General features: G+C 55.8%; 2 protein-coding genes across 10 annotated transcripts in view; both read left to right on the top strand.

Moving 5' to 3' along the window:
• The first annotated feature begins 627 nt into the window (after positions 1–627).
• Positions 628–16,801, top strand: SELENON (selenoprotein N). The gene is made up of 12 exons (XM_072750707.1): positions 628–916; positions 1,753–1,870; positions 5,286–5,419; positions 8,098–8,310; positions 8,524–8,648; positions 9,234–9,371; positions 10,937–11,018; positions 11,408–11,596; positions 11,872–11,977; positions 13,018–13,130; positions 13,221–13,322; positions 14,572–16,801. The coding sequence occupies exons 1-12, from the start codon at positions 707–709 to the stop codon at positions 14,740–14,742; spliced, it is 1,701 nt and encodes a 566-aa protein (XP_072606808.1). The 5' UTR covers positions 628–706; the 3' UTR covers positions 14,743–16,801.
• Positions 16,802–17,780: 979 nt separating this feature from the next.
• Positions 17,781–27,589, top strand: part of MTFR1L (mitochondrial fission regulator 1 like) — a 20,902-nt gene continuing 11,093 nt past the window's right edge. For 3 of the 9 annotated variants that reach the window (XR_012000095.1, XR_012000094.1, XM_026014332.2), the window contains exons 1-6: positions 18,416–18,534; positions 21,149–21,292; positions 21,774–21,878; positions 24,427–24,536; positions 24,768–24,979; positions 26,215–26,536. Coding sequence is in view for 5 of the 9 variants with exons in the window: in XM_026014332.2 (XP_025870117.1) it covers positions 21,269–21,292; positions 21,774–21,878; positions 24,427–24,536; positions 24,768–24,979; positions 26,215–26,536 (773 nt within the window). In the remaining 4 variants the exon portion in view is untranslated. The other 6 variants (XR_012000097.1, XM_026014333.2, XR_012000096.1 and 3 more) reach the window with 4 other exon arrangements.

The following is a 27,589-nucleotide window of genomic DNA, read 5'->3' as shown; positions in this document are numbered from 1 at the left end:
TTCCTAGAAGGCTCGCTCCTGCGGCCTTGCGGGTGCGGTGCGGTGCGGGTGCGGTGCGGGTGCGGTGCGGGTGCGGGTGTGGGTGTGGTGCGGGTGCGGGTGCGGTGCGGGTGCGGTGCGGGGAGCTGTTCCTAGAAGGCTCGCTCCTGCGGCCGTGCGGGTGCGGTGTGGTGCGGGTGTGGTGCGGGTGCGGGTGTGGTGCGGGTGCGGGTGCGGTGCGGGTGCGGTGCGGTGCGGGTGCGGGTGCGGTGCGGGTGCGGTGCGGGTGCGGGTGCGGTGGGGTGCGGGTGCGGTGCGGGTGCGGGTGTGCCGGGTCGCGCCCTCCAGGCCGCCAGCCCGGGTGGGTCCCGCACCGCGTCCCCGCAGGGCCTCGCCGCCGCCTCACCCGAGGCCGAGCAATTCCGCCGGCAGCTCAGGCTCCGGGGTCGCGGGCCCGGGCGGCCGGGGCGGGGGGCGGGGGGGGCAGCTCCCGCCCGGCAGGCGGCGGAGCAGCGAGGCCTCGGGTTCGGCGCCTGCAGACGCGGAGGCGGGGGGGCGGGGGCCTCGCTCTCGTCGGCCGCCCGAGGGCACCGGGAGGCCCTCGAAGCCGCTCGGGAGCCGACGCGCGGCAGGGCCGGGGGGCGGGCGGCCCGGAGTCCCCCCCCCCCTCCCCGCCTCGCTGGGCGCCCGCTGACGCCGCCGAGCCCGCCCCGCCGCCGCCGCCGCCATGGGCCGGGCCCTGCACAGCGAGCGCCCGCCGCCCGGCCCCGGCCCCGGCCCCGACCCCCGCCCCGGCCCCGGCCCCGCCGCGCCGCCGCCCGCACCCCGCCGCGCCCGCGCCCTGGCGCTGCTCGGGGCCCTGCTGGCCGCCGCCGCCGCCGCCGCCGCCGCCCGGGCCTACGCGCAGCACAGCCAGGCCCAGGCCGCCGCCCGGCAGGTCCGGCCCGCGGGGAAGGGAGGGCGCAGGGACGGCCGAGCGCCTGGGCTCTGGGGGTCGGGGCGGCGGGGGGCTCGGAGGGGCTCGGAGGTGGGGGCTGGGGGGCTCGGAGGGGGCGGGGGAGAGGGCGGGGGGAGAGGGGAGGGGGAGGGGCTCGGAGGAGCGGGGGGGCTGGGAGGGGGCGGGGGAGGGGGCTGGGAGGGGCGGGTGTCTGGGGGGCTCGGAGGGGGCAGGGGAGGGGGCGGGGCAGGGGAGGGGCTGGGAGGAAGAAGGAAGGGGAGGGGGAGGCACAGGTTGAGGGTAGAGGCGGGATGGACGGTCAGGACGGGTGGGCCGGGGAGGGTGACAGGAAAGGGAGGGAAAGGGTCTGGGGGTGGCAGGTCCGCTGCAGGGAGTGCGAGGCAGGGCCTGGGGCAGACGGAGGGGCGGTCCAGACGGTCCAGACGGGTGACTTGGACCCTGGGACTGAAGCTGGGACGGGGGTGGGGTGGGGGGGAGAGGGCCTGGTGGTGGCCCCGGGGAGTGTGCTGGGACAGTGCTGAGGGGACAGGAGAGGACACAGGGGAAAGAATGTGAAATGGGGATGGGACCAGATAGTCCCACGTCGGGCAGCCTTGGGGTAGTGGACAGTGGACAAAGGAGCAGAGTGAAGCAGGGACCAGCAGGGACAGGCTGGGGGCCTGGGGCTCTGGGATGATGCAGAGGTGACATTTGGATGGGTGGACCAAGTGTTGTGAGAACTCAGGAAGAAGGTGGTGGGAGCTGCCCCCTCCGCCTGTTTGGGACCCCAGCTGGTATCCAAATGGTGCTCCATGGAGTCCTTTCCTCCCAAGCAGGAGTCAGCGCTGAAGGCCCTGGGGACAGAAGGCCTCTTTCTCTTTTCCTCCTTGGACACAGACCGGGATATGTACATCAGCCCCGAGGAGTTCAAGCCCATTGCTGAGAAACTGACAGGTACCAGGAGAGGCTGGGGTCCGGAGAGGGGGGCACCCCAGGCATGGCCCCTAGCTTCTCAGCCACTGTGTCTGCCCTGAGCAGGAGGGCCACCTGGAGAGGGAGATGGGCGTTCCTGGCAGCCCTGGGGCTTTGACCCTTTCTAGCTGGCAGTTTGGGTGAGCTGCTCTGGCACCACCACCTGCGCATGTTCTCAAGTTCTCAAGCGCAAATACTAGGTGACATTCCCTGACCACCCCTAGACATGATTTTAAGCACTTCACGTGAGTTATCTCTTTAATTTTCACAGTGTCCTGTGAAATAGCGCAGTCATAATTCTCCTGTTTATAGTTCAGGAGACTGAGGCACAGGGAGGAGCAGAACTAGGATTAGAACTCGGGCCATCTGGCTCCAGATCCTGCACCAGTTCACAGGTTTGAGGATTGGAGAGTATCTGCAGAGTGACCAGTATACAGTAGCTGATCAGTAGACAGGAGCTCTTACTACTATTACTAATTAGTAAATTCTGCGTAGGTGTTATCAGATTCCTAGCCCATCCTGGCGACCCATTTTTACCTAGTTGTAATCAGTGATTTTTTTCTTATAAAGATGAGATGCTGAGCTATTCTAATGAATTACTAAATGCTTCTCTCACTGTCTCACCAGCACCCCAGTCTCTGTCGATTTCTCTCCAACTTCTTTTTTTTTTTTTTTCTCTCTCTCCAACTTCTTGTGACATTTCTTGAACTTGGGATCTTGTTATCAAAATTGCCAGGTGTAAGTAGGTCAATAGATGGGAAAGGCAAAGAAGAGATGCCAGCTGCTCTCAGGTGAGTGAGCACCAGAGCACAGTGATGGGCTTTCCGTGTCTCAGGCTGGGTCGGGTAGGTCGACCACTTGCTGGCCCATGACCACAGTCCCTGCCAGAGGAGGAGGGTCAGATGAAAAATGTGAATTTGCTGGAGCAGACATGGGTCAGTGCCTCTCAGTGGCATTCAGTTCTGCTGTGAAAGCAGATGGAGAGGTAAACAGGTCGACCTCGTGTGGATTTGCTTTGACCTCTTATTCCGCAAACACTTCTCTGAGCATCCACACGGCCGCTTCCTTGTCCTCTTTTCTGGACAGAGAGAGTGAGTTCCTTCATAATGACTTGTTGGACAAGCTTGCTGGGCTTGAGGGCGCTTTTAATTTTTTTCACATAAATCTTTTTCTCCATCAGGGGAAGATATCCCCCCCCACCACCACCCTTACCACTTAGGCCACTAGGAGTGCAAAACTGTTTTGGGAAAACAAAACATAAAATAAAACAGAGCCCAAAACATCAAATCTATGCAGGAAACAGGAACAGTATGTCTAGTTGGTACAGTTATGAGTGTTTAATTTTCTTTATACCATAAAAGATTTACAAATTGTCTGTCATGAGTTACTTATAAGTCAGGAAATAAAACTTTTTTATGAAAAAAAACTAAAAGACCATAACAGGCTGGACACTGTTATTAATAGTTATCTGTGATAAGAGCAAAATAATCGAAAAAGCAAGGCAGACTCATAAGCTTGCACATTCCAATTGTTCCCTTCCTCTGAGGTTTGCAGATTGCTCTTTGGAAAGTTTTGCTGCATTGGCTTACAAATGCAGAAATAACTGTGATCCTCCAGAACAGGGCTTTAATCAGGGGCGTCCCGATTAAAAGGGCAGCTTCCTGACTCTGCCCCTTAGGATTCTGACTCAGTGGGTATGTGTAGTTTAAAAAGGCATCCCAGGGATCCTTGGGTGGCTCAGTGGTTTAGCGCCTGCCTTCCCCCCAGGGCGTGATCCTGGAGTCCCGGGATCAAGTCCCACGTTGGGCTCCCTGCATGGAGCCTGCTTCTCTCTCTGCCTGTGTCTATGCCTCTCTCTCTCTCTCTGTGTCTCTCATGAATAAATAAATAAAATCTTAAAAATAAATAAACAAAAAGGCATCCCAAATGAATCTGACCGATTCCCGTTGAAGAATTGCTCCAAATGCTTCCAGTTGGCCTGTCAGTCAGTTCGCCAGCAGATGCCACACGTCATCTCTGTCCCACGAACCTGCCCAGGGACAGCAGGCATGATGAGCCCTGCCACTGCCTCACTCCTTGGAGGGCCCCTCCCTTCCGTCAGTCGCCCCTCTTGAAATAGGCTTCATTTCTCCCTACAAATTCGTCGTGACTCCCTCCACACTGAAAGGTCTCAGTCCTGGCCTACCTCCAGCAGGAAAAGACCTGAGAAATCAAGTTCGGCCACTGGCACTCCAGCCCCTCCTTGCACAGCTGGGGAAACGGGGTACCCAAAAAATCAGGGACAAGCGAGTCTCCTCTCTTCCAAACTGGTGTTCTTGAGGGCATTGCAATCTATCTCAGAGCTTATGACCCCAAAGGTGGTGTCGAAAATGGTTCTGTTTCTTGCTTTCATTCCTTGTTCTGAGTGACTCTCTGACAAGCGTTCATTTCTTCATGACACCCCCCCTGACAGGGACACGCAGGGCAGCATGGTTTTGATTTCCCACATAGGAAAACCAGAGGGGCTGAGTGATTTGCCCCAGATCATCTAGGAAAGGGGACTGACCTCAGCCTGGAGCTGGGCTGACCAGGCCCAGCTGGTGGGTTCTCCTCTCTGAGCCCCAGACAGCAGCTTCTCTCTGGTGCTGGGATCCCGGCCACTGGGAGAGGCAGCTGCGTGCCCAGATGCTGCCTTTGGCGGGCCCTGCACCAAGTTCATCTCCGACTGAGCTCACAGAACCAAGGGAAGTGGGACAACCAGCCAGCCTGGCCTGGTGGGAAGAGCACAGGGTGGAGTCAGAAGAATTTAGTCTGAGCCCTAGCTCCATGGCTCCCTGATCCTGAATCCTCCAGTACTAGTCACACAGCTGAAGTTATCACAGGTTCACTCCACCAGACCTGGTGCTAACACTACGTGGATTCTCTCATCCAATCCTCATAACAAGCCACTGGCCAAACATCACACAGCTGGTGAGGAGTGGGATTTGAATCCAGGGCATTGGGGTCCTGAGCCTTTAAGGGAACAGAATCCCTGAAATCACAGTGCCCTCGGAAGAGGGTCATGGTTGATTGTGGGTTTAGAGTAAAACAAGCCTGGGTTTGAATCCTGATTCCCTCACTACCAAGCTGTGTGACCTTCGGGCAGTGACTGCACCTCTCTGAGCCTCCACTTTCTTATGCGTAAAATGGAACTGGTAAAAATGTTACTCTCTGCCTCTCAGGACTACTGTGAAACTAAAATGTGATACTTATTGGTTGCTACTTAGATAATTGTTAACTGTTACTCCAGCTGTAGCCTGGCTCCCTTAAATCACCTTCCAGTAGAGGGGAAGGGGTAAGATGGGGGCTGGACTTTCTCAGAGAAGAGAGGCCCTGCAGCCTGAGGGCAGGCCCCGTCTCCAGCAACTCTGTCTCCTAGGGTCAACTCCTGCGGCCAGCTATGAAGAGGAGGAGCTGCCCCTTGACCCCAGTGAGGAGACGCTCACCATAGAAGCCCGATTCCAGCCTCTGATCCCAGAGTCTATGACCAAGAGCAAAGATGGGTTCCTGGGGGTGAGTCTGAATGGGGGGCAGTGGAGGCTGCCCACAGGTGGGACCACGGATACATGACTGTGCTCACTCACCTCCTGAGAATAGGTCTGTGCTCTGTTTACCTTTCCTTCTTTCCTTCCTTCCTTCATCAGCTGCCCTCTGTGCCCCCAGGGTGCCAGGCCCTGAGGGGTCCAGAGGCGAGTGTGATGCTGACCCTGTTGCCGAAGACACAGTCTGGTGCAGGAGGGATAAGCATGAGCCCCTAACCCAGATGGGATCTGGGCTGGCTTCCTGGAGGCAGTGCCATCTGATAGAGACAGCAGGAGGAGGGGGCTCCGCCAGGGGAGGCAGGGCTAGAAGGACCTGGTCAGAGGAGGCAATACGTGCCCCGGAGCCGGTGGTGAGGCAGGTGCCTCACGTAGGCTCATTACCCTCTGCAAGTCAGTTTTATTCCCCAGGCTGTGAGTTTCTCGAGGGCAAGTCCTGTGACTCATACCTCTGTGCTCCCTCAGGCCCCTGGCACCTGACAGCTGCTCTGCTGAACTCTGATCAACCAGACCTGAGGGGCAGGGGGTCATTGGTGGGGGAAGGGCACCTGACAAATGCTATCCTGAGCCGCCTCACCCTGGCCTGAGGCCCCGTGGCCCAGGTCTCCAGCCCGTCCTGGCACCCAGGCATCGCACAGCCTGTCTGCCCTTCCCGCCCTCCTTCGTCAGCTCACGCTGTTCCAGCTCCTCCAGATGTCCAGGCTTTCTTCCAGCCGTGAGCCTTCTCACACGCTGTTCCCTCTGCCAGAAGCAACTTTTCCTCTTGGCCCGGCCCGTACCTACTTGGCCTTTCCATCTCCCCTGAAGTGCCACCTCAGCATGAACAAAGGTCTGGAGGCTGGAAGTGCCAGGCCAGTCGTGAGGCCAGAGCGCTGGTGCAACTGGACCCAGAGCACGTGGGACACGGGCAGGGGCGTCCCAGTCAAAGGGGCTGGAAGGGAAGTCGCCAGACTGCGGAGGGCCTGGTCTCCTGACTTTGGCCTTCCTGCTGCAGCGGCAAATTACCAGAGCGGATTCTAAATGGGAGGGTTCCCTCGTCAGACGCTTGGGGGCTGGGGAGAAACGGGAGACAAGAAGACCAGTTCTCGGGAGGGACGAGGAGGTAGGCCAGGGAGGCGGTGGTGATGGAGAGGAAGGACGGCCTAGAGGATGCCGGGAAAGGAAGGAAGACAGGCCATGGCTACTAGTGGAAGGAGGGGGAGGGACTCAGGCTTCTGGATGGTGACCAAGTGTGGGGTGGGCCGCTTGCCCCATGGGGCCCAGAGTGGGGAATGGGTCTGCTGAGGAGCAAACGAGGTCAGTCTGGACACACTGAGATTGCGGCGCCAGAGGATGTCCCGAGAGACAGTCCAGGAAGCGAGTTGGAAACAGGTTTGGCCTTCCCCACACGACCTGGGTAGGGAACGACCTGGGTAGGGAACGTCAGCAGTGACAGCAGGTGGTTGCAGTTGTCTGAATAGACGAGTCCCCCACCAAGCAGTAAGAACCCCGCGGGACTGGCGGGGTGCCAGGGCCCAGCCGCACTTACAGGGAGGACGGGTCAGGACAGCGCCCCACAGAGCGCAGGCTCCCCTTCGAGGGGGGCTCCCCTGCAGGCTGCCAGCCTGTGGGCAGGACCTGGCAGGCAGGTGGCTCAGGCTGGCCCAGCACAGCCGGCCCTGCGCCGTCAGCCCTGTTGGGGGGTAGCTCTGAGAGCCTACTCCTCCCAGTGCGCCTGGCCCCCCACCACTGGGGGGGGGGGTAGATAGAGAGGGAACCTGATGCTATTCTAGAGCGCCCCCGAAGGTGCCAGGCCCTTGCTCTCCTGGTGGCTGGGCCCCCTGCCTGTGGTGCAGGGGGGCAGGGAGCGGCTGCTGAAGGTGAAGCTTTTTACCAGAGGCCGTGCCCCGGGTCCTGGCTTCGTGCTCCACGTGTGCAGACAGACAGGTCTACACAGTCTCACCCTCATCCGTGTCAGCTCACCAGACAGAGAGGTTGCCCTACAGACCGGGAAACAGCTGAGGGACGCCAGGCAGGCCAGGTCCGGACCAGCGAGGTCCAGGCTACCCTAGAAGTGGGTGCTCTCTGGGGATGACTTTCCTTCTCCTTCTCTGAGGTCACATCCTGCTCTTTACCCCAGAAATTTCCCCCAAGAGGTGGTTACCACTTTTCTCCTCAGATTTTTCCCCAAAACCTCAGTTCCCTCAGTAGGACATTAGCCCCAGGAGGAGACTTGGAGAGAAGTCTAAGGAGAAGGAAGGCTGGTGGAGGGGGTGGCAGGTGGTGGCACTCAGGGCTGCTGGCTGACGTGAAGGAGGGAGGGAGGACCAGGCGCCCGTGAACCTGGAACCGTGCGAGTGGGCTTGACCAGGGAGGGAAGCGGCAGGCAGAGCCCTGCTCAGAGCCCCCCACACCGTGTCAGCCTGGGCTGGGCCTGAGTGGGCCAAGGAGGCGCTGCTTCTTGGGCTGGGGGCAGAGGCGGTGGCGTGCACCTTGGCTCTGGCGACATAGTGCCAGGCCTGTGGCCATCACCGGACAGAAGCACCCTTGGGTCTTTCTGCTCCCTTAGCTTGTGGGCTGGCTCGGGGCTCAAGGGAGACCTGCATCCACCCACGGGATGGGGCCCCCCACGTGGTTCTCAGCACCCTAGAGTTTCGGCCTTCCCCTGCCCAGGTCTCCCGCCTGGCCCTGTCCGGCCTCCGCAACTGGACCACCGCAGCCCTGCCAAGCGCAGTGTTTGCTGCCCGCCACTTCCGGCCCTTCCTCCCGCCGCGGGGCCAAGTGGCGCTGGGAGAGCCCTGGTGGATCATCCCCAGCGAACTGAGCGTCTTCACCGGCTATTTGTCCAACAACCGCTTCTACCCGCCACCGCCCAAGGGCAAAGAGGTGAGGGCTGCCCCTGGTGAGCCCTGGGGCCCCAGCACGGCCCCCCTGCGTCTGCTCTGCACCCGGACCCCCAGGGCCAGGCACCCACCTGCTCTCCTGCCTGCCTCTGCCCACCCCCTCTCGGGCCCCGGGCCTGCAGGCCCAGAACAGCTCTCCCAGGGGGCCGGGACCCAACAGGCCAGCTCGGGTCTTCCCTGCCCTCCCCCGCCCCAGGTCATCATCCACCGGCTCCTGAGCATGTTCCACCCTCGGCCCTTTGTGAAGACCCGCTTTGCCCCTCAGGGGGCTGTTGCCTGCCTGACAGCCATCAGCGACTTCTACTACACTGTGATGTTCCGGTGCGTACTCCTCAGAGCCCCCCCCCCCCCCCGCCCCAGGCCTCTCAGCGCCGGGGACCCCAGGGAAACATGGAAGGGCACAGCACCGTGAGGCCAGGGCCTGCCTGGAAGCCCCCAGTGCTACCACGTACCACCCCCTGGTCTTGGGCAAGCAACGTTGGCTATCTGGGCCTCAGTTTCCTCATCTGTGGGTGGGGTGGTGGTGACTTCCTCCTGGGAGCAAGGGGAGCATGGAACATGCTTAGCATGAGGATGGTGGCTGTGACTGTTACCCACCCAGAGGGGACGTGTGAGAGCTGTAACACCAGGTCACACACACCCTGTGGAGGCTGTGAGGGCTCAGAGGAAGGTTGGCCAGGCAAGGCCTCTGGAGAAAGCCATGTGTGAACCAGGCCCTGGGGACAGGCAGCGCTCTGAGGGCCTCGCAGCTTCTCCTTGCCCCCATGTTCTCCTTCCTCCCCTTGCCCAGCCCGTCGTCCTCAGCACGAGAGTCTGGCCAAGGGTTCCCCAGCTTTGGCATGAAAGCAGCAGGGTGGGCCATGGCTCAGCAGGGGGCTGCTCCCAACCTGGCTGCCTTCCCCCCAGGATCCATGCCGAGTTCCAGCTGAGCGAGCCGCCTGACTTCCCCTTCTGGTTCTCACCTGGCCAGTTCACCGGCCACATCATCCTCTCCAAAGATGCCACTCACATCCGAGACTTCCGGCTCTTTGTGCCCAACCACAGGTAGGAGCCTTGGCCCCAGCCCGGCCCTGCACCCCACTCCACCCCCCAGCTCCAGAAGCTCAGGCGCTGGGGCCCAAAGGCCCCTTCTCTCTGCCCTGCCTTTAATCCCCAGAGCCACTTCTCTTGGGAGGGGCCTGGAGCTGACCCAGGAGGAGGCCACCTGAGGTCAGCACAGGTGGGTCCATTCATCATCTGGCAACCGTGTCCCAGCTGGCCTAGACCGCCAGCTCTGTGCCAGGGACCCGGTGCAGCAGCCACCAGACCCTCCCCAGAGCTGGAGCCTTACACCCTCGTACTGCTGACAGACCACCCACAGACCCATAGCCACAGCCTGCACCTGTCACCCAAGGGGAGGGCTGGTAGGTGGGGAGGCACTTGGCTGGTCTGGGTCCAAGAAGCCTTCCCAGAAGAAGAGACATCTATGCAGAAACCTGGGGGGTTAGGAGGGTTAGCCAGGCAAAGGGAGCAGCACATGGAAAGTCCAGCAGACCCTCCCCTGCCACCACAGGCCCTGAAGGGCAGAGGGAAGGGGCCTTTCGGGAGGGCTCCATGCCAGTTGCCTGGCTGCGTGCCCAACCTGCTCAGTGTCAGCCTCTTGTCAGGGGAACAGGGGACCTAGAAGGCCTGGCTACACGTCTTTCCAGATTCCTCCCTCATAGCAAGTGGTTGCATAGTGGGTCTGAGTGACCCAGGACAGGGACAGGGACAAGACCTTGGCTGGGAGCTGGGAGTCCCATAGTTAAGTCTCCACCATGGCACCTCTGAACTGCGTGGCTGTGGACAAGGCCTTGGCTGTCTCTGAGTCTCAGTTTCCTCATCAGCTGGTTGGGAGGATGACTCTTGAGCACCAGGGAAGGGATGGTTGGGTTAGCCTGGGGAGAGAAAGTTGCTCCCAGGAGCAGGAGTGGTTTCCTCTCCCTCTCCCTAGCAAGCAGGCGCCCCCCACGCCCCTCACCCCTGCACAGGCTCAGCCCATGACACATCTGCCTCCACCCCAGGGATGGAGGAGGGGTTCCTGGATGGCAAACAGGGCAGGGGCAAACGACCAGCCCCAGGACCAGCTGCTCCTGAGCCTGTGTCTCAGGACCTGGCCACCCTGCTCACCCCGCCCAAGGTGCTTAGTTGCCGGTCCTGGGGCGCCCTCGTGTGGCCGATCTGCAGACGGCACCTGGTGGGGCCCCGCTCCCTGCCTGAGAGGGAGCAGGGGCCAGGCCTTCACTCCTGCCCCTCTCTGTGTCCTGGGGGAGGCACTGATGATCTTTCTGCCTCAAAGAACCGTGGGAAGCGCATGAGACACGGATGTAAAGCCCTGTGTGAACCGTAAAGGGCTGGGTCAGTGGAGCGTGATGTGGTTGCAGTGACTTCCGAAGAGGCAGCCCAGGGACAGAAAAGGACCCGGGCTCTGCAGTCAGAATCCCAGTGGCCCCAGGAATTTGGGTTCACCTTGCCATGCCTCGGTGTTCTCATATGTAAAATGGGGAGGTTGTGTGCCCTCAGAGAGAAAGTTTGACCTGGGCCTGGGTGATGGGGATGTTTTGCCCTGATCACCGTCTCCCTGTCCCCAGGTCTCTGAATGTGGACATGGAGTGGCTGTATGGGGCCAGCGAGAGCAGCAACATGGAGGTGGACATTGGCTACATCCCCCAGGTGAGCACACGAGTGGTCCCTACCCGGGTCTGGACGCAGGATTTGTCTGCGGGGCAAAGAGCCTCAGGCAGGCCAGGGTGAAGGACAGAGGTCCTGGTGAGCTGAGGCCAACTGTCCCCAAAGCCAGATTCTGGAAAAACACCTGATCCTGCACAGAAAACCCAACAGCTGCCATTGGCCCTCAGACTGCTTCCTGTGGTAGAAGGAGCCCTGGTTGGACACTGGCTCTGTCCCAGACTCACTGCAGCCTTGACCAGGCCCTGCCCTTCCTTGGGCCTCAGTTTCTCTACCTTTGCAATGGGTGGTGTACCTTTGAGGGTCTCTTAAGGATTCTTGCCCATCTCTGAGACACCCTCACTGATGTCATCCCCCACTGACCCCTGGCCCAGATGGAGCTGGAGGCCACAGGCCCGTCGGTGCCCTCCATGATCCTGGATGAGGACGGCAACATGATCGACAGCCGCCCACCCTCGGGGGAGCCCCTCCAGTTTGTGTTTGAGGAGATCAAGTGGCAGCAGGAGCTGAGCTGGGAGGAGGCTGCCCGGCGCCTGGAGGTGGCCATGTACCCCTTCAAGAAGGTGGGGTCGGGGGAACAGTGGGTGGGCGCTAGACTCCAGTCTGGGTACAGGGCTTGCTGCTGAGGCCACCTCCCTGCAGGCCTGGCCCGCACCAGTGGGGCCTCTCTTGTGCCATTCAGAACTTGGCAGGAGGCATGCTCTGGCCCAGCAACACCCTTTCTTGTACGTGCACATACACACACACACACACAGCACAAACACACACATCACACACAGCTCCTGAATAGGACCCTAGCCGCACCCAGTAGCTTCTCTCTGTCTCCCCTTCACCCCAGGTCACCTATCTGCCATTCACCGAGGCCTTCGACCAAGCCAAGGCCAAGAACAAGCTGGTGCACTCAATTCTGCTGTGGGGGGCCCTGGATGACCAGTCCTGCTGAGGTGAGGGAGACCCCACCAGGCTGAGAGGATAGGGGGAGACATTACACCTCGTAGGGTGCAGGAGGCCCTGAGGCCAACAGGACTGTCCTGTTGGAGCACAGGGGGCTTAGGAGAGTTCTGTGCTGAACTCAGAAGAAGCTGCTGTTCACAGCAGGAAGAGTCCAGCTCAGTCATTTTCATCGTGGAGACCTCGGCTAAGTGACTTCCCTCCCTGAGCCTTGGTGTTCTCGACAGTGGAGGAGGGGTAACATACTTCCCTCCCAGATCTGTGAAAATGGTGGTAAAAGTGCCTGTGCTTGTGAAGTGTTGCACACAGCTCAGAGAGGAAACAGTGCCAGGGGCCAGCCACACATTCACTTATTCAGAAGATTCCCCCAAAGATTTTGGGTGTCTGACAACAGATATAAAGATGAGTACAACAGTGCGCCTGCCCTCATCCAATCAGCAAACATCGTGCCGTATGCCAGGTGCTGGGGGTCTTCCAAGTCAGAAGTCAGTCCCAAAGATGGGATGTGGTCCCATCCTTGGGGAGCACAGCGTGTGTGGAAGGACAAATGTGGTTAGTGTCACACAGGGCAAGGTCCAGGGTGGCACAGACTCTGTAACTGGGGGCTCAGGGAAGACTTCTCAGAGATAGTGACTGGAGGCTGAGACTTTGAAGGAGTAGAAGCTCATCAGGTGACAGGAGGAGAGGTGTTTTAGGTAGAAAAGTCTGTGCAAAGGCCCTGGGCTCCAGAATTTAGCGGCTTTAAGGGGCTGTCGTTGTCCCTGGCCGAGGGTCTCTGGGCCGAGGCTGTCATTTGTCTGTCTCCCCCACCCGACACCAGCCCGGCCCCATCTCAGCCTAGGACCCCAGTACATCACGATTGTAATTACAGCCCCCCTCCATTCAGCACCTACTCTGTGGCAGGCTCCTTGAATCTTATCCTACTGGCGCGCACAGACCGTGCGGCCGCCCAGGAGGCTTATCGCCGATAGAAGACCCAGTAAGACATGTGGGGGTGCCTCTCACCCTTCCGGCCTTGCTGTTCCCTGAACAGGTTCAGGGCGGACTCTCCGGGAGACTGTCCTGGAAAGTTCGCCCATCCTCGCCCTCCTCAACGAGAGCTTCATCAGCACTTGGTCCCTGGTGAGGGAGCTAGAAGACCTGCAGGTGAGTGGCAGGTGGGAGGGAAGAGCCCCATGGGAGCCCGGGGGACGGGGCCAGAGGCTGAGGCAGCGGGTGTGTCACCTGTCCCCACAGAACAGCCAGGAGAACCCAGCCCACAAGAAGCTAGCCGGCCTGCACCTGGAGAAGTACAGCTTCCCCGTGGAGATGATGATTTGTCTGCCCAACGGGACTGTGGTAGGCAGCCCCCGGCCCCTGCACCCACCTGGGCCCGGCAGGCAGCGTGGGGCACCACGTAGAGACCTCATCGTGCTTCGGGGCTGGCTCCACGACTTCCTGCCACTCTCCCAGCCAGTCTGAGCCTCAGCTGTCCCCATCTCTAAAATAGCAACTGTCGTGCCCACCCTGCTGGCCTCACACGGGCTGGCACTCTCTCCTACTAGAAGGGGGACCCCAACAGCTCTTTGGGGACTGGGCAGCAGTGAGCACAAGCTAGCAGCAGAACGGACAGGAACCCGGCCTGGAAGGGAATGCTCTCCCTGGACCGCTGTGGCCAGCTCAGGGATGGAAGGAGGAAGGAGGGGCCAGGCCTTGTGGCAAAGCAGAGGGGCACCAGGGGCAGCCGTGCTAGGGTGCAGGACCCTACCTCTCCCCGGGGAGGGGCGCTATGAGCACTCACACACGTTCTCTCAGGGCCTTGCACAGTTTTGGGAGATGGACAAATCACAAGGGCTGATTTTACAAACAAGGAAACCGAGGCTCAAAACAGGCCAGAGACTTGGGGAAAGTTGCACCGCTAAGAAGTGCAGCTGGTTTTGAAGCCAGGCCCACCGGCGAGCCCGTCTCATGCCCCTGACCCTTCCTGTCCCCAGGGACGGTACATATGGGACTGAAGGCCAGGAAGGGTAGTCAGCTTCCCCAGGCTCTTGAGCAGGGGGGCAGGGGGGGGGCAGAGCTGAGGGCGGCCAGGGAGAGGGGCACCGGTGCCCTGGCGCTCAGCTCGGTGGAGCCAGCCCTGGCGGGGCCCCGGCATAGGGAGCGGGGCGGACAGAACTTGGCCTGGGAACTGCGCTGTCCCACTCGGCCATTTGTTTCTTGGCCCGTGTCCTGGGCACTTACCCTTAAGGAGCTGAGCGGCCTGCGGGGGAAGCTGGCATGGGGTAGGTGGGCTTCACGGCGGAGGGGAGTGTGGAGTTCAAGGGTCACGGGAACAGAGAAGAGGGGCTGGGGGAGTAGGGCGAGGGGGGAGGCGTTGGGTTCTCGCCAGTGGGTGAGGCGCAGAGGAGCTCTGCAGGCAGAGGGCCCTGGGTGCCCAGAGGCGGGAGACGGGAAGGGCCGGGCCCTGGGCCGGGTTCTGTCCCGCCTGTCTGCCATCTGCCTCGAGCGAGGACAGTCTGAGGCCCGAGTTGGCCCCTTCCCCCAAGAGGGCAGGAGCAGACAGGCCGCGCAGGGGCCCACTGCTGTCCTCACCCAGCCCCTCTCCCAGGTCCACCACATCAACGCCAACTACTTCTTGGATATCACCTCCATGAAGCCCGAGGATGTTGAGAACAACGTCTTCAGCTTCTCGTCCACCTTCGAAGACCCGTCCACGGCCACCTACATGCAGTTCCTGAAGGAGGGCCTTCGGCGTGGCCTGCCCCTCCTCCAGGACTAGTGTCCCGTCCCTGAGAGGCCAGGCTCGAGGTGGGGGGCTGGAGGAAGGGCCCCCAGTGCCGAGCACCGACCCCGCAGGCGCAGAGCCAGCAGTCCTCATACCCCTGCCACTCCCAGGCTGCATGTGGGATCTGAGGGCAATGAAGGGTAGCCCCCTACTTCGCCTTGGTGATGGGAGGACTACCCACATGGTTCTGGAAGCTGCTCAGGACACCAGAAACGGGGCCTCAGGTCATCTCCCTGGACCTCACTCACTCAGGCACATAGTTCAGGTACCTGTGGGGTGAAGGTCAGTGAGGAGTGGTGCTAGGAAGACAGGGCCACCTCTCTCTCCTTACATTTACCCCCTCCCAAAAGAAACATCAAGAAACCCTGGACTAGGGGCTAAGGAGGGGTTGCCAGGGAAGCACTCTTGTTCAGAGCCTTCTTCCCGGCTGCCCTCTTCTGCCTGTTGTCCCCAGTGGGGTCAGCTTCAGCTGGAGACCGCCTTCTGGAGGCTCAAGGCAAAACCCTCCTTCAGGAGAGTTCCCTGTACCTAGGAACTCCCCAGACCACTCAATCCAGCCTAACAGTAGGACCCAGCACCTGTTTCAGGACTTGCTGGAGGCCAGCTGCCTGGAGAGGTTCACTGTGAAGTAGGCTTCTGCTCTTAGCAAGAGAGTTCACCGAGGGGTTCCTGAGGCCCAGGGCCAAGGCACCCCCACCACCTACCCCACCAAGGGTCACAGGACTAGTAGAGCCAGCCTCCTGCCCCTCAGACCCACAGAAGTGTAGCTCAGCCAAAGAACACAGCCTCCCCCAGAGCCAGGGCTGGCCCTGCTGTCAGGGCAGCCCAGACCAGCTTGCCCACCCCCCAAGTGGCTATTGGCCCTCCTTGGCCTCCCTGAAGGCCTTGATCTACGTCCTCAGCCCTGACCACAGCCACAGCCAGTCTTTTTTTTATACATGCAGAACAGTGTTTTTATGTGAAGTTTCTCACAGTTTGTAGGTATTTTTGATAACCCTGACACTGAGGAGAAAGAAGGGGCAGTGTCTTCCCGCAGCAGCAGCCCCATGATGGCTGGATCTGAAATCCTAGATGGGTCCAGCTTGATGTCTTTGCAGCTGCACCTACGGGAAGAAATATTCCTCTCTTTTCTTCCAGCTTTTTAAAAAAGGTCAGTGTACCCCCAACCCTCTCCTTGTCTTCCACTCAGGCCCATGAGAGATCCTTGGGCCTTCATGAAAGCCTTGGAGCCAAGCCTGCTCCCCAAGGCCTGCCCCACAGGGGCTCTCTCTTAAACCTGGGAGGGGAAGGCAGACCTTTCCTCAGACACACTCCCAGGCCTCCCACCCTGAGTTCTCCTGCCTGCCACTGAAGTATCCATACTGAGCCTTTTCTATCTGGGGCACTCTGGTAACATTACTTGTGTTTTCTCATTTAATCCTCACAACAAACCTGTGAGGCAGATATTAATTGTTCCCATTTTGCGGATGAAGAAACTGAGTCTCAGGGAAGTGAAGGGACGTGCCCAAGGTCACTAAGTGGCAGAGTTGATTTTGGAGTGGTTTGGTTTGCACTGCACCCCCAGATCCCTCCCCTGCCCATTTTAACTGAGGTGAAAAAAGAAAGCCTTTCAGACCAAAATGCCTCACTCCCCTCTGATCTCCAGACCAAATGAGGTTCAAGCCAGCAAGCTCAGCCAAGTTCGTGTCCTTCTGGGAGGCTGTGCTTCCACTCCCCTTACTGGAGGGAGGGCACCTAGGTCTGTCTCTGCGCTTCCAGGCATGGGTGGCCACAGCCAGTCCCATGAGCCACACAGAGGCAGCAGAGACTCTGCTTCGATGCCCAGCAGGCTCTTCCCCTCGTGCAGGTCCAGGAGGGCCTGCCCCACAGTGAGCAGTCCTTGTCCCTTGTAAGGCACTGATTGCTTTGGCTTTCTCATCTTCATCTCATACCTTTTCCTGTCCCCCACTGTGCCTTGAAGCTCATGGTGGGGGAGGGCCTCCAGCCCCCTCCTGCTACCCATCTGTACTCCCCTCCCCTCCCCACTCGTCCTATAATAAAATTGGAGAGACTAGGATGGTTCTCAGTGCCTTTCCTTTGAGCGGGTTATGGGTCAGTTCTATCCTCTGTGGAATTGGCTTGGCACATGGGCAAGGGAGCATGGCTGGAAAGTCTTGGGGACTATCTTTTCCGTCACTAGAGGGGTTGAGTGACATTCTTTTTTTTTTTTTTTTTTTTAAGATTTTATTTATTCGTGAGAGACACAGGCAGAGGGAGAAGCAGGCTCCATAGGGAGCCTGGTGTGGGACTTGACCTCAGATCCCAGGATCACACCCTGAGCCGAAGGCAGACACTCAACTGCTGAGCCACCCAGGTGTCCCTTGAGTGACATTCTTAAAGTAACTTTGTGATAGACCTAGTAGTAGAACTTACTACTGTTTTTAGAATGGTGAGAAAGATTCTGAAGTTCATTACCCATTGTCTTAGAAGCAGAGCCTAAGAGGCATTAGGGATTTTTTTTTTTTTTGAGGGAATGCATTTCAGGGAAAACCTGTATAAGAAGGAGTGAAGAAGGGGTGCCTAGCTGGCCCAGGTGGAGGAGCATGTGGCTTGATCGCAGGGTTGTGAGTTCAAGCCCCATGTTGGGTGTAGAGATTACTTAAAAAAATAATCTTTTTTTTTAAAGCCTTTAAAATTAAAAAAAAAAAAAAAAAAGGTGACGAAGAATGGGGATAGGAAAGATGCTAAGCAGGGATAGGATCTGGGTGGACAACTCTGAGGTCTCTGGCCAGGACAGCTATGTAACTTGAAGGATCCAGTGCAAAATGAAAACTGCAGTGCCCCTTGTTTTATATTTATACATACATATACGTATATGTAAAATAATAATATAGTTTCAAGAGGGCAACAGTAGAGCATTCAAGCAAGAGGCCCTGTGTGACTGCCCACACCTGTCCCCCGAGAACAGCCTGTCCCTGGCCGCTAGGACTTGCAGGCTTTGAGACCGAGGAACCGCAGCCTGGGAGCAGGCACGGCTGTTTGCTGAGGTCAGAGGAGGGCACGTGACCCAGGCCTGGCTGTTTGGAGACCAGGACGAGCACCGAGCACCGAGCACCGGGGCGTGAGGGTTTAAGCAAGAAGAGGGAGCGGTGCGGGGCGTCCGGAAGGAAAGCGGGTCCCTTTCCCAATGCCCCTGGGCTCTTGCCTGCCAGCCTGTCTCACCGAATCTGCCCTGTGCGTGTGGGATACGCAGGAGACAGCTACAAAGGTAGGATCCGAGGAGAGAGGTGGACAGGAGGCGGTGGAGGTCTCGGCTGGGAAGCATGAAGTGTGAGAAGCGGAGCGGGCGAGATGAGGCAAGGCCAGGGGTCGGTCCGGGGGCCTGGAACGCCAGGGGGGCCGCTCTCAAGGGGACAGCAGACGCCACACCATTTGGGGCGCGGGCGACGTGGTCCAACGGGCGCTAGAGGTGGGATCAGGACTACCCAAGGAGAGCGGCAACGAGGCGCAGACCCGCGGCGACGCGCCCCAGACGGCCGCGGGATCTCCAGGCGCCGTCAACTTTTCCCAGAGGCCGGGCCAGCGCGGGCGTGGCCGCGGGTGGGCGTGGCCCCTCCTCGGGTCCGCCCGTGAGGCCGCCCCGCCCCGCCCGAGGCCGCCTCCCGAGGGCGCGCGGGGCCACTGCCCTGTGCGCAGCCGCCAAGGATCGCTTCCGGGGGCGGGTCGGCGGAAGTGAGGGCGGTTGAGGCTGGGCTGCCCGCTGCGGTAGGAGGGGCCGTGAGGTGAGTCCCGGAGCCGGAGTCCGAGGTGAGACTAGGTCCGAGTGCCGCTTCGGAGGCGGAGTGCGGTCTGCCCGCCCGACTGTCGACGCGGCCTAGCGCAAGGCGCTGTGCGGAGCTCGCGGCTCCTCTTCCCGCGCCAGTTCTCGCGGGAGCCGGTGTTGTCCGCCTCGCTTGGCTGAGGGTGGGAGGACTCGGTGCCCGGGGGGTAGCTGCTCGCCGGAGTTCCCGGCCTCGGTGGCCGCGCGACAGCGGAGGCTTCTCGTTGCCGCTGCACTCCGCGGCCCGCCGGGCCACTTCGGCCGCCTCGCTCCTTCTGGGACCAGCGCCCGGGCCTGCGGGTCCGAGGGCCGCCGGTGGCGGCGGCGAGGACTTGGCCGACCTTGGCCCCGTGGGGTCGGGCCGTTCCGGGGAAGGGGAGGCGTGTCCCGGACAAGGTCCCCGCAGCGGCTCCCCCAGTGCGGCCGCGAGCGGCCCACGCAGGCTGTCGCTCGCCAAGTTCCACCGAGCGCCGCGGCCTCGACGGGGCGCCTGGCCCCGGAGGGATGAGCGCAGGCCCTGCTCTGGAGGAGCCCCGAGTCTCCTGCGGGAGAGCGTGTGTGCACAGGCCATGACGGCGGTCTGGAAAGGGGCGTCGTGGGAGCGCAGGGCTGATGAGCACCAGCCTGCATTACCAGCGCACTGGGGGAAGTCTTCTAGCCCAGGACCCTTGGGGCGGGGAGGGGGGGGGGGAGGGGGGTGAAGGCCCAACCGGAGTTCTCGTTGGTTCGCGCTCCGGGGACCAGGCAAGCACTGTGCTGCCTTGGGAAGCCTTTGCCCTGCGACAGGCAGCAGATACGGGGTTCTGGTTACTATTGTGAGGGCTCAGAAGGAAACGTGGGGCGCTGGGGGAGAGGGGGCGGTAAGGACCTGACTGTCGGAATGCAGAGGTGATGAGCTTGTGAAGAAGGTGCTGGTGTTTCAGGCAGAGAGGATAGTGTGGATGGGGGCGGAGGCGGTCCGCTCGGCTGAAGGGCTGAAGGGCCCGGGGAGCCGGGAGGTGCGCTGTCCAGCGGTGCGGGGGGCCTTGGAGTTTGGTCTGGTGAGGTGGGGCTGATTGTGGAGAGCCCTGCAGGCCATTCCCGGTCTAGATGGTACCCTGTGGGCTGCAGCGAGCCGTGGGGGTGTTAAACACAGGAGCAGTGTGTCCTAGAAAGACGGCTCTGGCTGTTGTTAGGCCTAATTGAGTCTTTGGGGGGAAGTCTGGAGAGGAAGTGGCTGTAGTGTCCAGAGTGAGAAACAAGTTCTGTGGAGCTTGTGGCGGCACCGACATTCAGCCCAGAGCCTGGCACACAGAGGGACTTCGATAAAAGCCTTGAACTGCAGGGAGTTGAGCCCACGCAGACGGCAGCACAATTTAAACCAGACTTGAAGTGCTTTCTACTAGCATGACCACTAGTGACCTTAGACACTTCCTCTCTCCAGCTTCTTTTCCTTTGTATCGGGAAGTGAGTGATAACTGCTCTCCCTCAGGTGAGAGAGAAATCCTGCAGGAGTTTTCAGTCCATCCCGTTCAGAACCTGCCCTTGGCTCCCCAGTGACTTCTCCCCTGAGCATTCCCAGCCCTTATGACTTGAGCCTCAGTTTACCTTTCTCTCTTCCTCTTTACACCCCTCTCACTTCCTGTCTGGGACCTGTGCTATTGTTGCTGTTTTCCATCCTTTCCTACCCCCTTTAAACTCGCCATGAGGCCTTGGGGTCAGGGGCCTGTACCCACCTGGCCACCTGCTTAGGTGTACCTTTCTTAACAATGATATTCAGTCTTTACTAGAATTATGTATTCAAGTCCTATTTCTCTTCCATATTGTGAGTTCCTTGAGAGCATCCTTCCATAGCCCCTGCAGTACCCAGCTCAGGGCCTGGCACAGAGTAGGTATTGTTACATTTGATGAACAAGAGAATGAGTTCATTGATTGCATCTGCTCACCAGACGAGAGCAGCTGTGAAGAATCCAATCAGGAGTTCATTAAGCACTTTAAAATCCTCTATTTCACTGAATGATCCTTAAGGTAATCTAGGAAGGGAGCTCTTGTCCTCTTTTTACATATGGAAAAACCAACATTCAGAAAAGTTATGGGACTTGCTTAAGGCTATAAGAGCAGTAGCCGGCTAAGCAGGATAAAATTTTCTGGCTCTTTTCCCTGTAGCCCAGTAGAGTGAGACTGACAAGAACTGGCTGTTTATTCTCCTATTGTCTACTTTACATTTCCCCTTTGCCAGGACCCAGTAGTGCTAGGCTGGGTGGCATATGCTGGGCTTTCACACCCCATCTTCAACAATGAATGCTAGATTCAAATGGTACCAACAATTTGGCTTTTAGACTACCAAGAGAGTTCTATTTACATCTCTACAAGTAATGCCTCAGGAAACCTAAGGAATCAGGAAGCTCCCATAGTTTGCCAAGCTCATGCCACAGGTCTGGAACAGAACCTTCAAGGGTCTGAATTTGGAGCCATTGCTGGGTGAGGACAGCCTCTTGGGCTGTTTTTCTCCTCTGTGAAACATCAAAGAAACCTTGGTGTTAGTCATGGCTCTGCAGGACCTGGTTTTTGTGGCGCTTGAGTGGTGGCCATTGAGTCTCCACTGTGGGGGTTGTTTCACAGGAAAAGAAATCTGGTGTTCATTAAGATGGCCTGATATGAAGGAGTCACGCTTCCAGCCTCCCCAAGCCCCTGGAGCTGCCCTGTGGCTGCCTTGTCCTTCAAGTGCAGGAGCCGGTTGAAATGTCAGGAATGGAAGCCAATGTGGTAAGGGCACAGGCTGTGGTGGGGGAAGGGTTGAGTACTGGGCCTGCTGAAGTTCTGTAGGACATTCTGAGACTCTCCAGTTAATTATTCCTTTCCCCTGTGATGACCCTTCCACATAATCCCCACCACTCGCTCCCCAACAGGCAAAACCAACTATAGTCTTTGGGGCAGTTAAGCAGTCATTGTGTTTCTGCTTTTCTGGGCAGAGGGAAGGGTGGGAAACTTCTATGATTCCTATACATAACTAATTCCTCATGCCTTTACTGGATCCTCCCAACATTTACCATGCGTTGGCAGCAGCAGATGTCCCCATAAGTGGTTGGCAACTGGGGAACCTGCCCTCACTCACACTGAGACTGGACCCCCACACCATACCCTGTCCCTGGGATTGGGGACTTCAGTTTCCCTGCTAAAGGGATCGAGGTGAGCATGGAATAGTAGTTGGACTCATCTCTGAGACTTCTTGTTTCTCTCCTTTTAGACCATCCCAATCTGGCAAAACAAGCCACATGGGGCTGCTCGCAGTGTAGTGAGAAGAATTGGGACTAACCTGCCCCTGAAGCCATGTCCCCGGGCATCCTTTGAGGTAAGTATACTGGAAGGGTAGGGTGTAGAGGCTCAGAGGCTGTGGGAATATGGTGCTGCATCTGTGCCCAGACTACCTGGTGTTGCTGAGGCTGATTACTTTCCTGATCACTTTTTCATTTTGTCAGGAAACATATATTACGTGCATATTGTGGATACTGGTCATTGTGCCTTCCTGATTGAACACAAAACTATGACCACAACAGTCAGACTTCAATCTGTTCATAAATGAATAAGGTTGCATCTTTGATGCCACTTCTAAGTGACTAAGATTTCATCAGACTCCTGCAAGGCAGTTTATCAGAGTAGGCCAAAGGCTCTTGCTGAGCCAGATTCCCAGAGTAGCTGTGTCTGTGCCCTGAGGTCTTTGCCTGCAACCCTGGCAGGTCTCCATGTGGGACATTGAGTCCTGTGTGACTCTGAGTTGAACTCTACTTTTCTTACCACCCCTAAGACTGGATCACTTGGCAGCCTATTTTTATGTTTCCCTGAGGCCATTACTTCGATCCTTTTCTTTCTGGCCAAGTCTAGCCACTCCTTTACTAGACTTCTTAAGGCTTACCTCTGTGTCTAGGGGCCTTTAGCACCCACTCTGCTGCAGATTCTTACCTGGCGAATGTCTATCAGAATCCGGCCCCATTCTTCTGCAGTAGAAAGCTAAGTAGCATTTATTAGCCCCAGCTACCTCCCTCCGAGAACTAATGGTTAAGAACCAGCTCTAGGCTAGATGTTTAAGGTATGTATGTTTGGGAACTGGGACACAAGTACTTCAGCTTTCTGCCTACACAGTGGAAACAAATATATGCCTGAAAAGACATGGACCCAGGTAGAAACAGAAATGAAGTATCAAAGGCTTAGTTGTGAAGTTGTAGGAATTCATTCTGGAGTCAAAAGTGGTATCAGAGTTGGTATTAGAGTCAGGGATGGAGTTGGAAGTGTTGTAGTGTGGGGTGGCTGTCCTGTGACCTAGATTGCCAGTTATCCATAATTGCCTAAAGGGCATGGGCAAGATATGGTCCTAGCCATCTCAAACATCAAAAAAAGAGGGAAGCATAGCTAGGGAGTGTGAGAGACTCAATGGATGTTGTCCCCACACTTGGCCTCTTCAGTCCTTTGACCAGGTGCTGCTGAGCAGGGACTGATCAAGAGCACAGAGCAGGAGTATGCAGGAGTACTATTAGTAATACTAGCTAACTTTACTGAGCACATGCTGTGTGTTAGGCACTGTGCTAAATACTTTATATGTGTTCATTTAATTGTCCATAGTGGAGCAGCACTCTGGAAAGGAAAACAAATGGAAGCTTCCCCAAAATGGCCATTTTAGCAATAACTTCTGGGTCAGTAGAAGTCCTTTCTTACGTAACCTTGGACCATCACATTGCTCCTGTGAGACCCAGGTTATCTATCTGAAAGAGAGAGCTCTCAACTCCTGGTCGATTTAACTCATGTATAGATGGGTTTTTGAGAATTTGTCCCTGGATTTCTGTTGTAAATTTCCTTAATAAAGAGAATCTTGATGACTTAAATTTACCCATACAAAAATATTTAAAAATAAGTTATGAAAAGTGAAAAAGAAAGGAAAATGCATATAATCACAGTCATGACGCAAAATAATGTTTTGGTTTAGTTTTTTGTTTTTTTACTTTCTTATAATCATAGCATGATTGAATCCTCCTAATCTTTCATTTAACATAAAGTCACTCAGCCTTGTCTGTTCCCTGGTTATTGTTCATCTGGGTTGAGGAGCTATTTTAAGGAATCCTCTTATTCTTTTGATATCATTTCTTTTTATTTAAATTCAAATATTCGTATTACCAAGTTCACTTAAAACAGTGTTGCTATAGCAGTGTAGATCCCAATTAGCTATGGAGGTGTTGTAAAGAACTGGCCAAGAGAAACTTATTAATGTCCTTATACCTGTATTCTCATAGCTGGAGAGAGCAAGATGCGCTTAGTGGCCATCTCTGTTGAAAGGTAACTCTCCCCAATCCCACTGAAGACTTCTTTGCTCCAGCCAGGAGTTAGTAAATGTTAGTAAGAAGCCCAATAGTAAATATTTTAGTGTGGGGATCATAACTACACTTTTAATTACTCATTTCTGCAGTTGCAGCTTAAAAAATACCACAGATGATACATAAATGATTGGTGTGACTATCTGATAAAACTTTACATATAAAAATAGGTCCCAACCCTGCTCTAGGCCACCATGTTTTGCATGAAGGATATTAACAGCCTTACAACTGGTCTCTTCACTCTCTCATGCATGTTCCACACAGCAGCCAGAGTAATCTTTCAAAATCTGAGTCTTACTTAAAATCTTCTAGTGGCTCATTATTGGTCTTAGAATCAAAGTTTTTAACAAATCACCCTTGACACCCAGCTCCGTCCAGATGTGAACTATTTGTAATCCCACAAACTCTTTCCTTTTTCCATCCAAGAACTGTCTTCTCCCCTCTCTAGGAAGCCTTTCTGATTGATACCCAGGGCTGGATTAGGTGCCCCTCCCATGATGTCAAGAATGTTTTTTGATGAATTTTGCTTCCCTGTAGACCCTGCCCAACATCTCTGATCTGTGTCTGAGGGATGTACCTCCAGTTCCTACTCTGGCTGACATCGCCTGGATTGCTGCAGATGAAGAGGAGACATATGCCCGGGTCAGGTAGCTGAGGCAGTAGCTGGTCTGCTGGGGAATGGGGAGAGCTTCTTCCAGATGAGGTGGCAGGCACCAGGGAGAGTGCTTATGAGGGGCTGCGAGGGCAACAGGAACAAAAGCTGTGGACTCGTCAATGGGAACAGAACCTGGCTATGTTACTCCTGTACAAATGGGTGAAGGAATTTTAGAAGGGATGCAGTGGCTGGCTCTGACATGCTTGTCTTTTTTCTGGTCCAGGAGTGACACCCGGCCCCTGAGGCATACCTGGAAGCCCAGCCCTCTGATTGTCATGCAGCGTAATGCCTCAGTGCCCAACCTGCGAGGGTCCGAGGAAAGGCTTCTGGCCTTAAAGAAGCCAGCCCTACCAGCCCTAAGCCGTACCACGGAGCTGCAAGATGAGCTGAGCCACTTACGTAGCCAGATTGCTAAAATAGTGGCAGCTGATGCAGGTAGGAGCCACTAAATCAGGGCCAGAATTCAGCATACTCTTCCTTTCCCCCTGGCTTTTGGTACAGGATAAGAGTAGGGAAATCAAGGACCATGGTTCAGGGGGGACACAGGCCCAGGGCTCAGGCTATTCTCAGGACTGGCTAACCTGTAATACTCCTTGGATGGTTTCCATCAGCCATTCTGGGTTGACTGGATTGATTAGGAACAAAATCTTCGCTTAACCTGTGACACCCCACCCCCGCAGATTACCTCCCTTGGCCACAAAAACCAATACCCTCTTCAATTGGTCTTTAAGATCACATCTTCCATGAGCCCTCAAGCAACTTCCCTTTTCAGTGAGAAATAAGCATTCCCCACCATTAAGAGAGATACCTCTTTAAGCTTTCTTATCTCCCTATCTTCCCTTTCCTTGTTCTCCCAGAGACCACCTCTCCATCCTTCCACCTGTCTGTCTGCAGTTAAGGCAGAAGCACTGGAAATGGGAGTTTGCCTTGACCTAGTGAGTGCATGAAACACCAACAGGTGGATCTCTCCCAAGCTGCCCAGGGTTTATCATCCTACTCCTTCCATCCATCCTCACTTTTTTGAGGTGACTCCTTGTCACCTTAAAGTCCTAGCTCCCAAACCTTACTTGTTGGTAGAACACATGAAAATTACATAGTGTTCTTTGTAATCTTCATATATTTAATTCCCTCAAATGGCAGCTTTATAGAGGAATTATATTTGAATTTTTCATTTATATATTGGCTACATTTTTGTCACCCAAGAGACAAGCATGAAACTTGAAAATCTTTTGTTTTGGAAATTCTTAAGATTTGAGAAACTAGGGGGACCATTCTGTTAGATAGGAGCAGTCAAAAGCACTAGCCCAATTAGAGAAAAGGACACATTGGATCCATCCGTCACTGTTGCTTTAGTAGAAATAGGACTGTCACTCCACAGCCCACTGCAGAATGGGAGCTTTTAGAAGCTTAAGCCTTTATGGGGTGGATTTTTCTACCCTCTCAGAACACTGGAAGAGCTCAGTGCTGCTCTTGCATCTTCTTTAGATTCTGAGAGGGGAGGGTAGTGGAGGAACCCTCCACTGGCTCACAGATGGCATCCTGGGCTTTCCCAGAATGTATGGCATCAAGCCTAGCAAATGAATGTTTGATAGACACTGCTTGTGGAAAGAAGATATTACTGCTGTATTCTAGCCCCAATGTCCACCCATGCCTATTGTTTTCTCTTTCAGCTTCGGCTTCATTAACGCCAGATTTCTTATCTCCAGGAAGTTCAAATGTCTCTTCTCCCTTACCTTGTTTTGGATCCTCATTCCACTCTACAACTTCCTTTGTCATTAGTGACATCACCGAGGAGACTGAGGTAGAGGTCCCTGAGCTTCCATCAGTCCCCCTGCTTTGTTCTGCCAGCCCTGAATGTTGCAAACCAGAACACAAGGCTACCTGCAGCTCATCTGAAGAGGATGACTGTGTCTCTCTGTCCAAGGCCAGCAGCTTTGCAGATATGATGGGGATCTTGAAGGACTTTCACCGGATGAAACAGAGCCAAGATCTGTAAGTATCTGATAAGGAGCTCTGGTGACTTGTTTTACTATTTAAGTCACCTGCGGCCAATGATCTAGTAGAAAGAATTTACAAAGTAAAGTCCTCCGTAGTAGTTGTGTATTACTCCACTCACAGAGCTTGCTTGCTTAATAACACCTGGGATTCCTGTTTGAGGAAAGCAACATTTTATATTTGGTTGAGGTTGTCTAACTTTTTACAAGAAGGCTCATCCAAACTTCTGTTACGACTTCAGTCCTTATACTACTGGTGACAAGTATCCCCATGCCCATCCCGCACCCTGCAAAATGAGGTTGCATAATAATTATTTTAGTATCTCAAACTGGTAGACTTTTTTTTTTGATGGAAAATTTTATAGTTTCTGCTTTAAGGTACAGTGGTCCCTTATGCAAAACACTGCAAATTCAGGCATTTAAGACTGTAACCCTGGCTGTCCATCAGAATTGCTAAACTTTGTTATAAATACACTTTAAGCTTATTAAAGCAGAACCCCCAAGGTGTGGACCTTTGTGTCTGGGGATTTTTTCTCCTTTCTTAATGAAAAAATGAGAAAGTAGCCCCATTAGCAAGGATTCAGAAATGTGACAGATTGATCTTATGTCTACCAGTAAGAATGTATGTAAGTAAGGCACCTATTTTCCAGCTATGTAGGACATCTTTTATGATGTATTAGGTAACTCAAACCCACCCCAATCTAGAGTTGGTTTTATTCCCATGGCTCCCCTGTGATATGAACATTTTACTATGAATTCTAGATCTCTTATAAAAACCTTAGGGAAAAAATCTTAACAGAGATAAGTAATCTGCCCAATAAAGAGTTCAAAGTAATGGTCATAAAAATGCTCACCAAACTGGGGAGAACAGATGCACAAAAAACTTCAACAAAAAGATGGAAAATACACTGAAGAAGTCACAGAGCTGATGAACACAGTAACTGAACTGAAAAATACACTAGAGGGGTTCAGGGCAAACTAGATGAAACAGAAGGGATAACTGAACTCAAAGACAAGGCAGTAGAATTCCCCCAATCAGAGCACCAAGGAG

This window comes from Vulpes vulpes, chromosome 2, assembly GCF_048418805.1.
Source record: "Vulpes vulpes isolate BD-2025 chromosome 2, VulVul3, whole genome shotgun sequence".
Lineage (NCBI taxonomy): Eukaryota > Metazoa > Chordata > Mammalia > Carnivora > Canidae > Vulpes > Vulpes vulpes.
The sequence above is the reverse complement of the archived record's forward strand: the minus strand, read 5'-3'. Positions and strand labels throughout refer to the sequence as shown.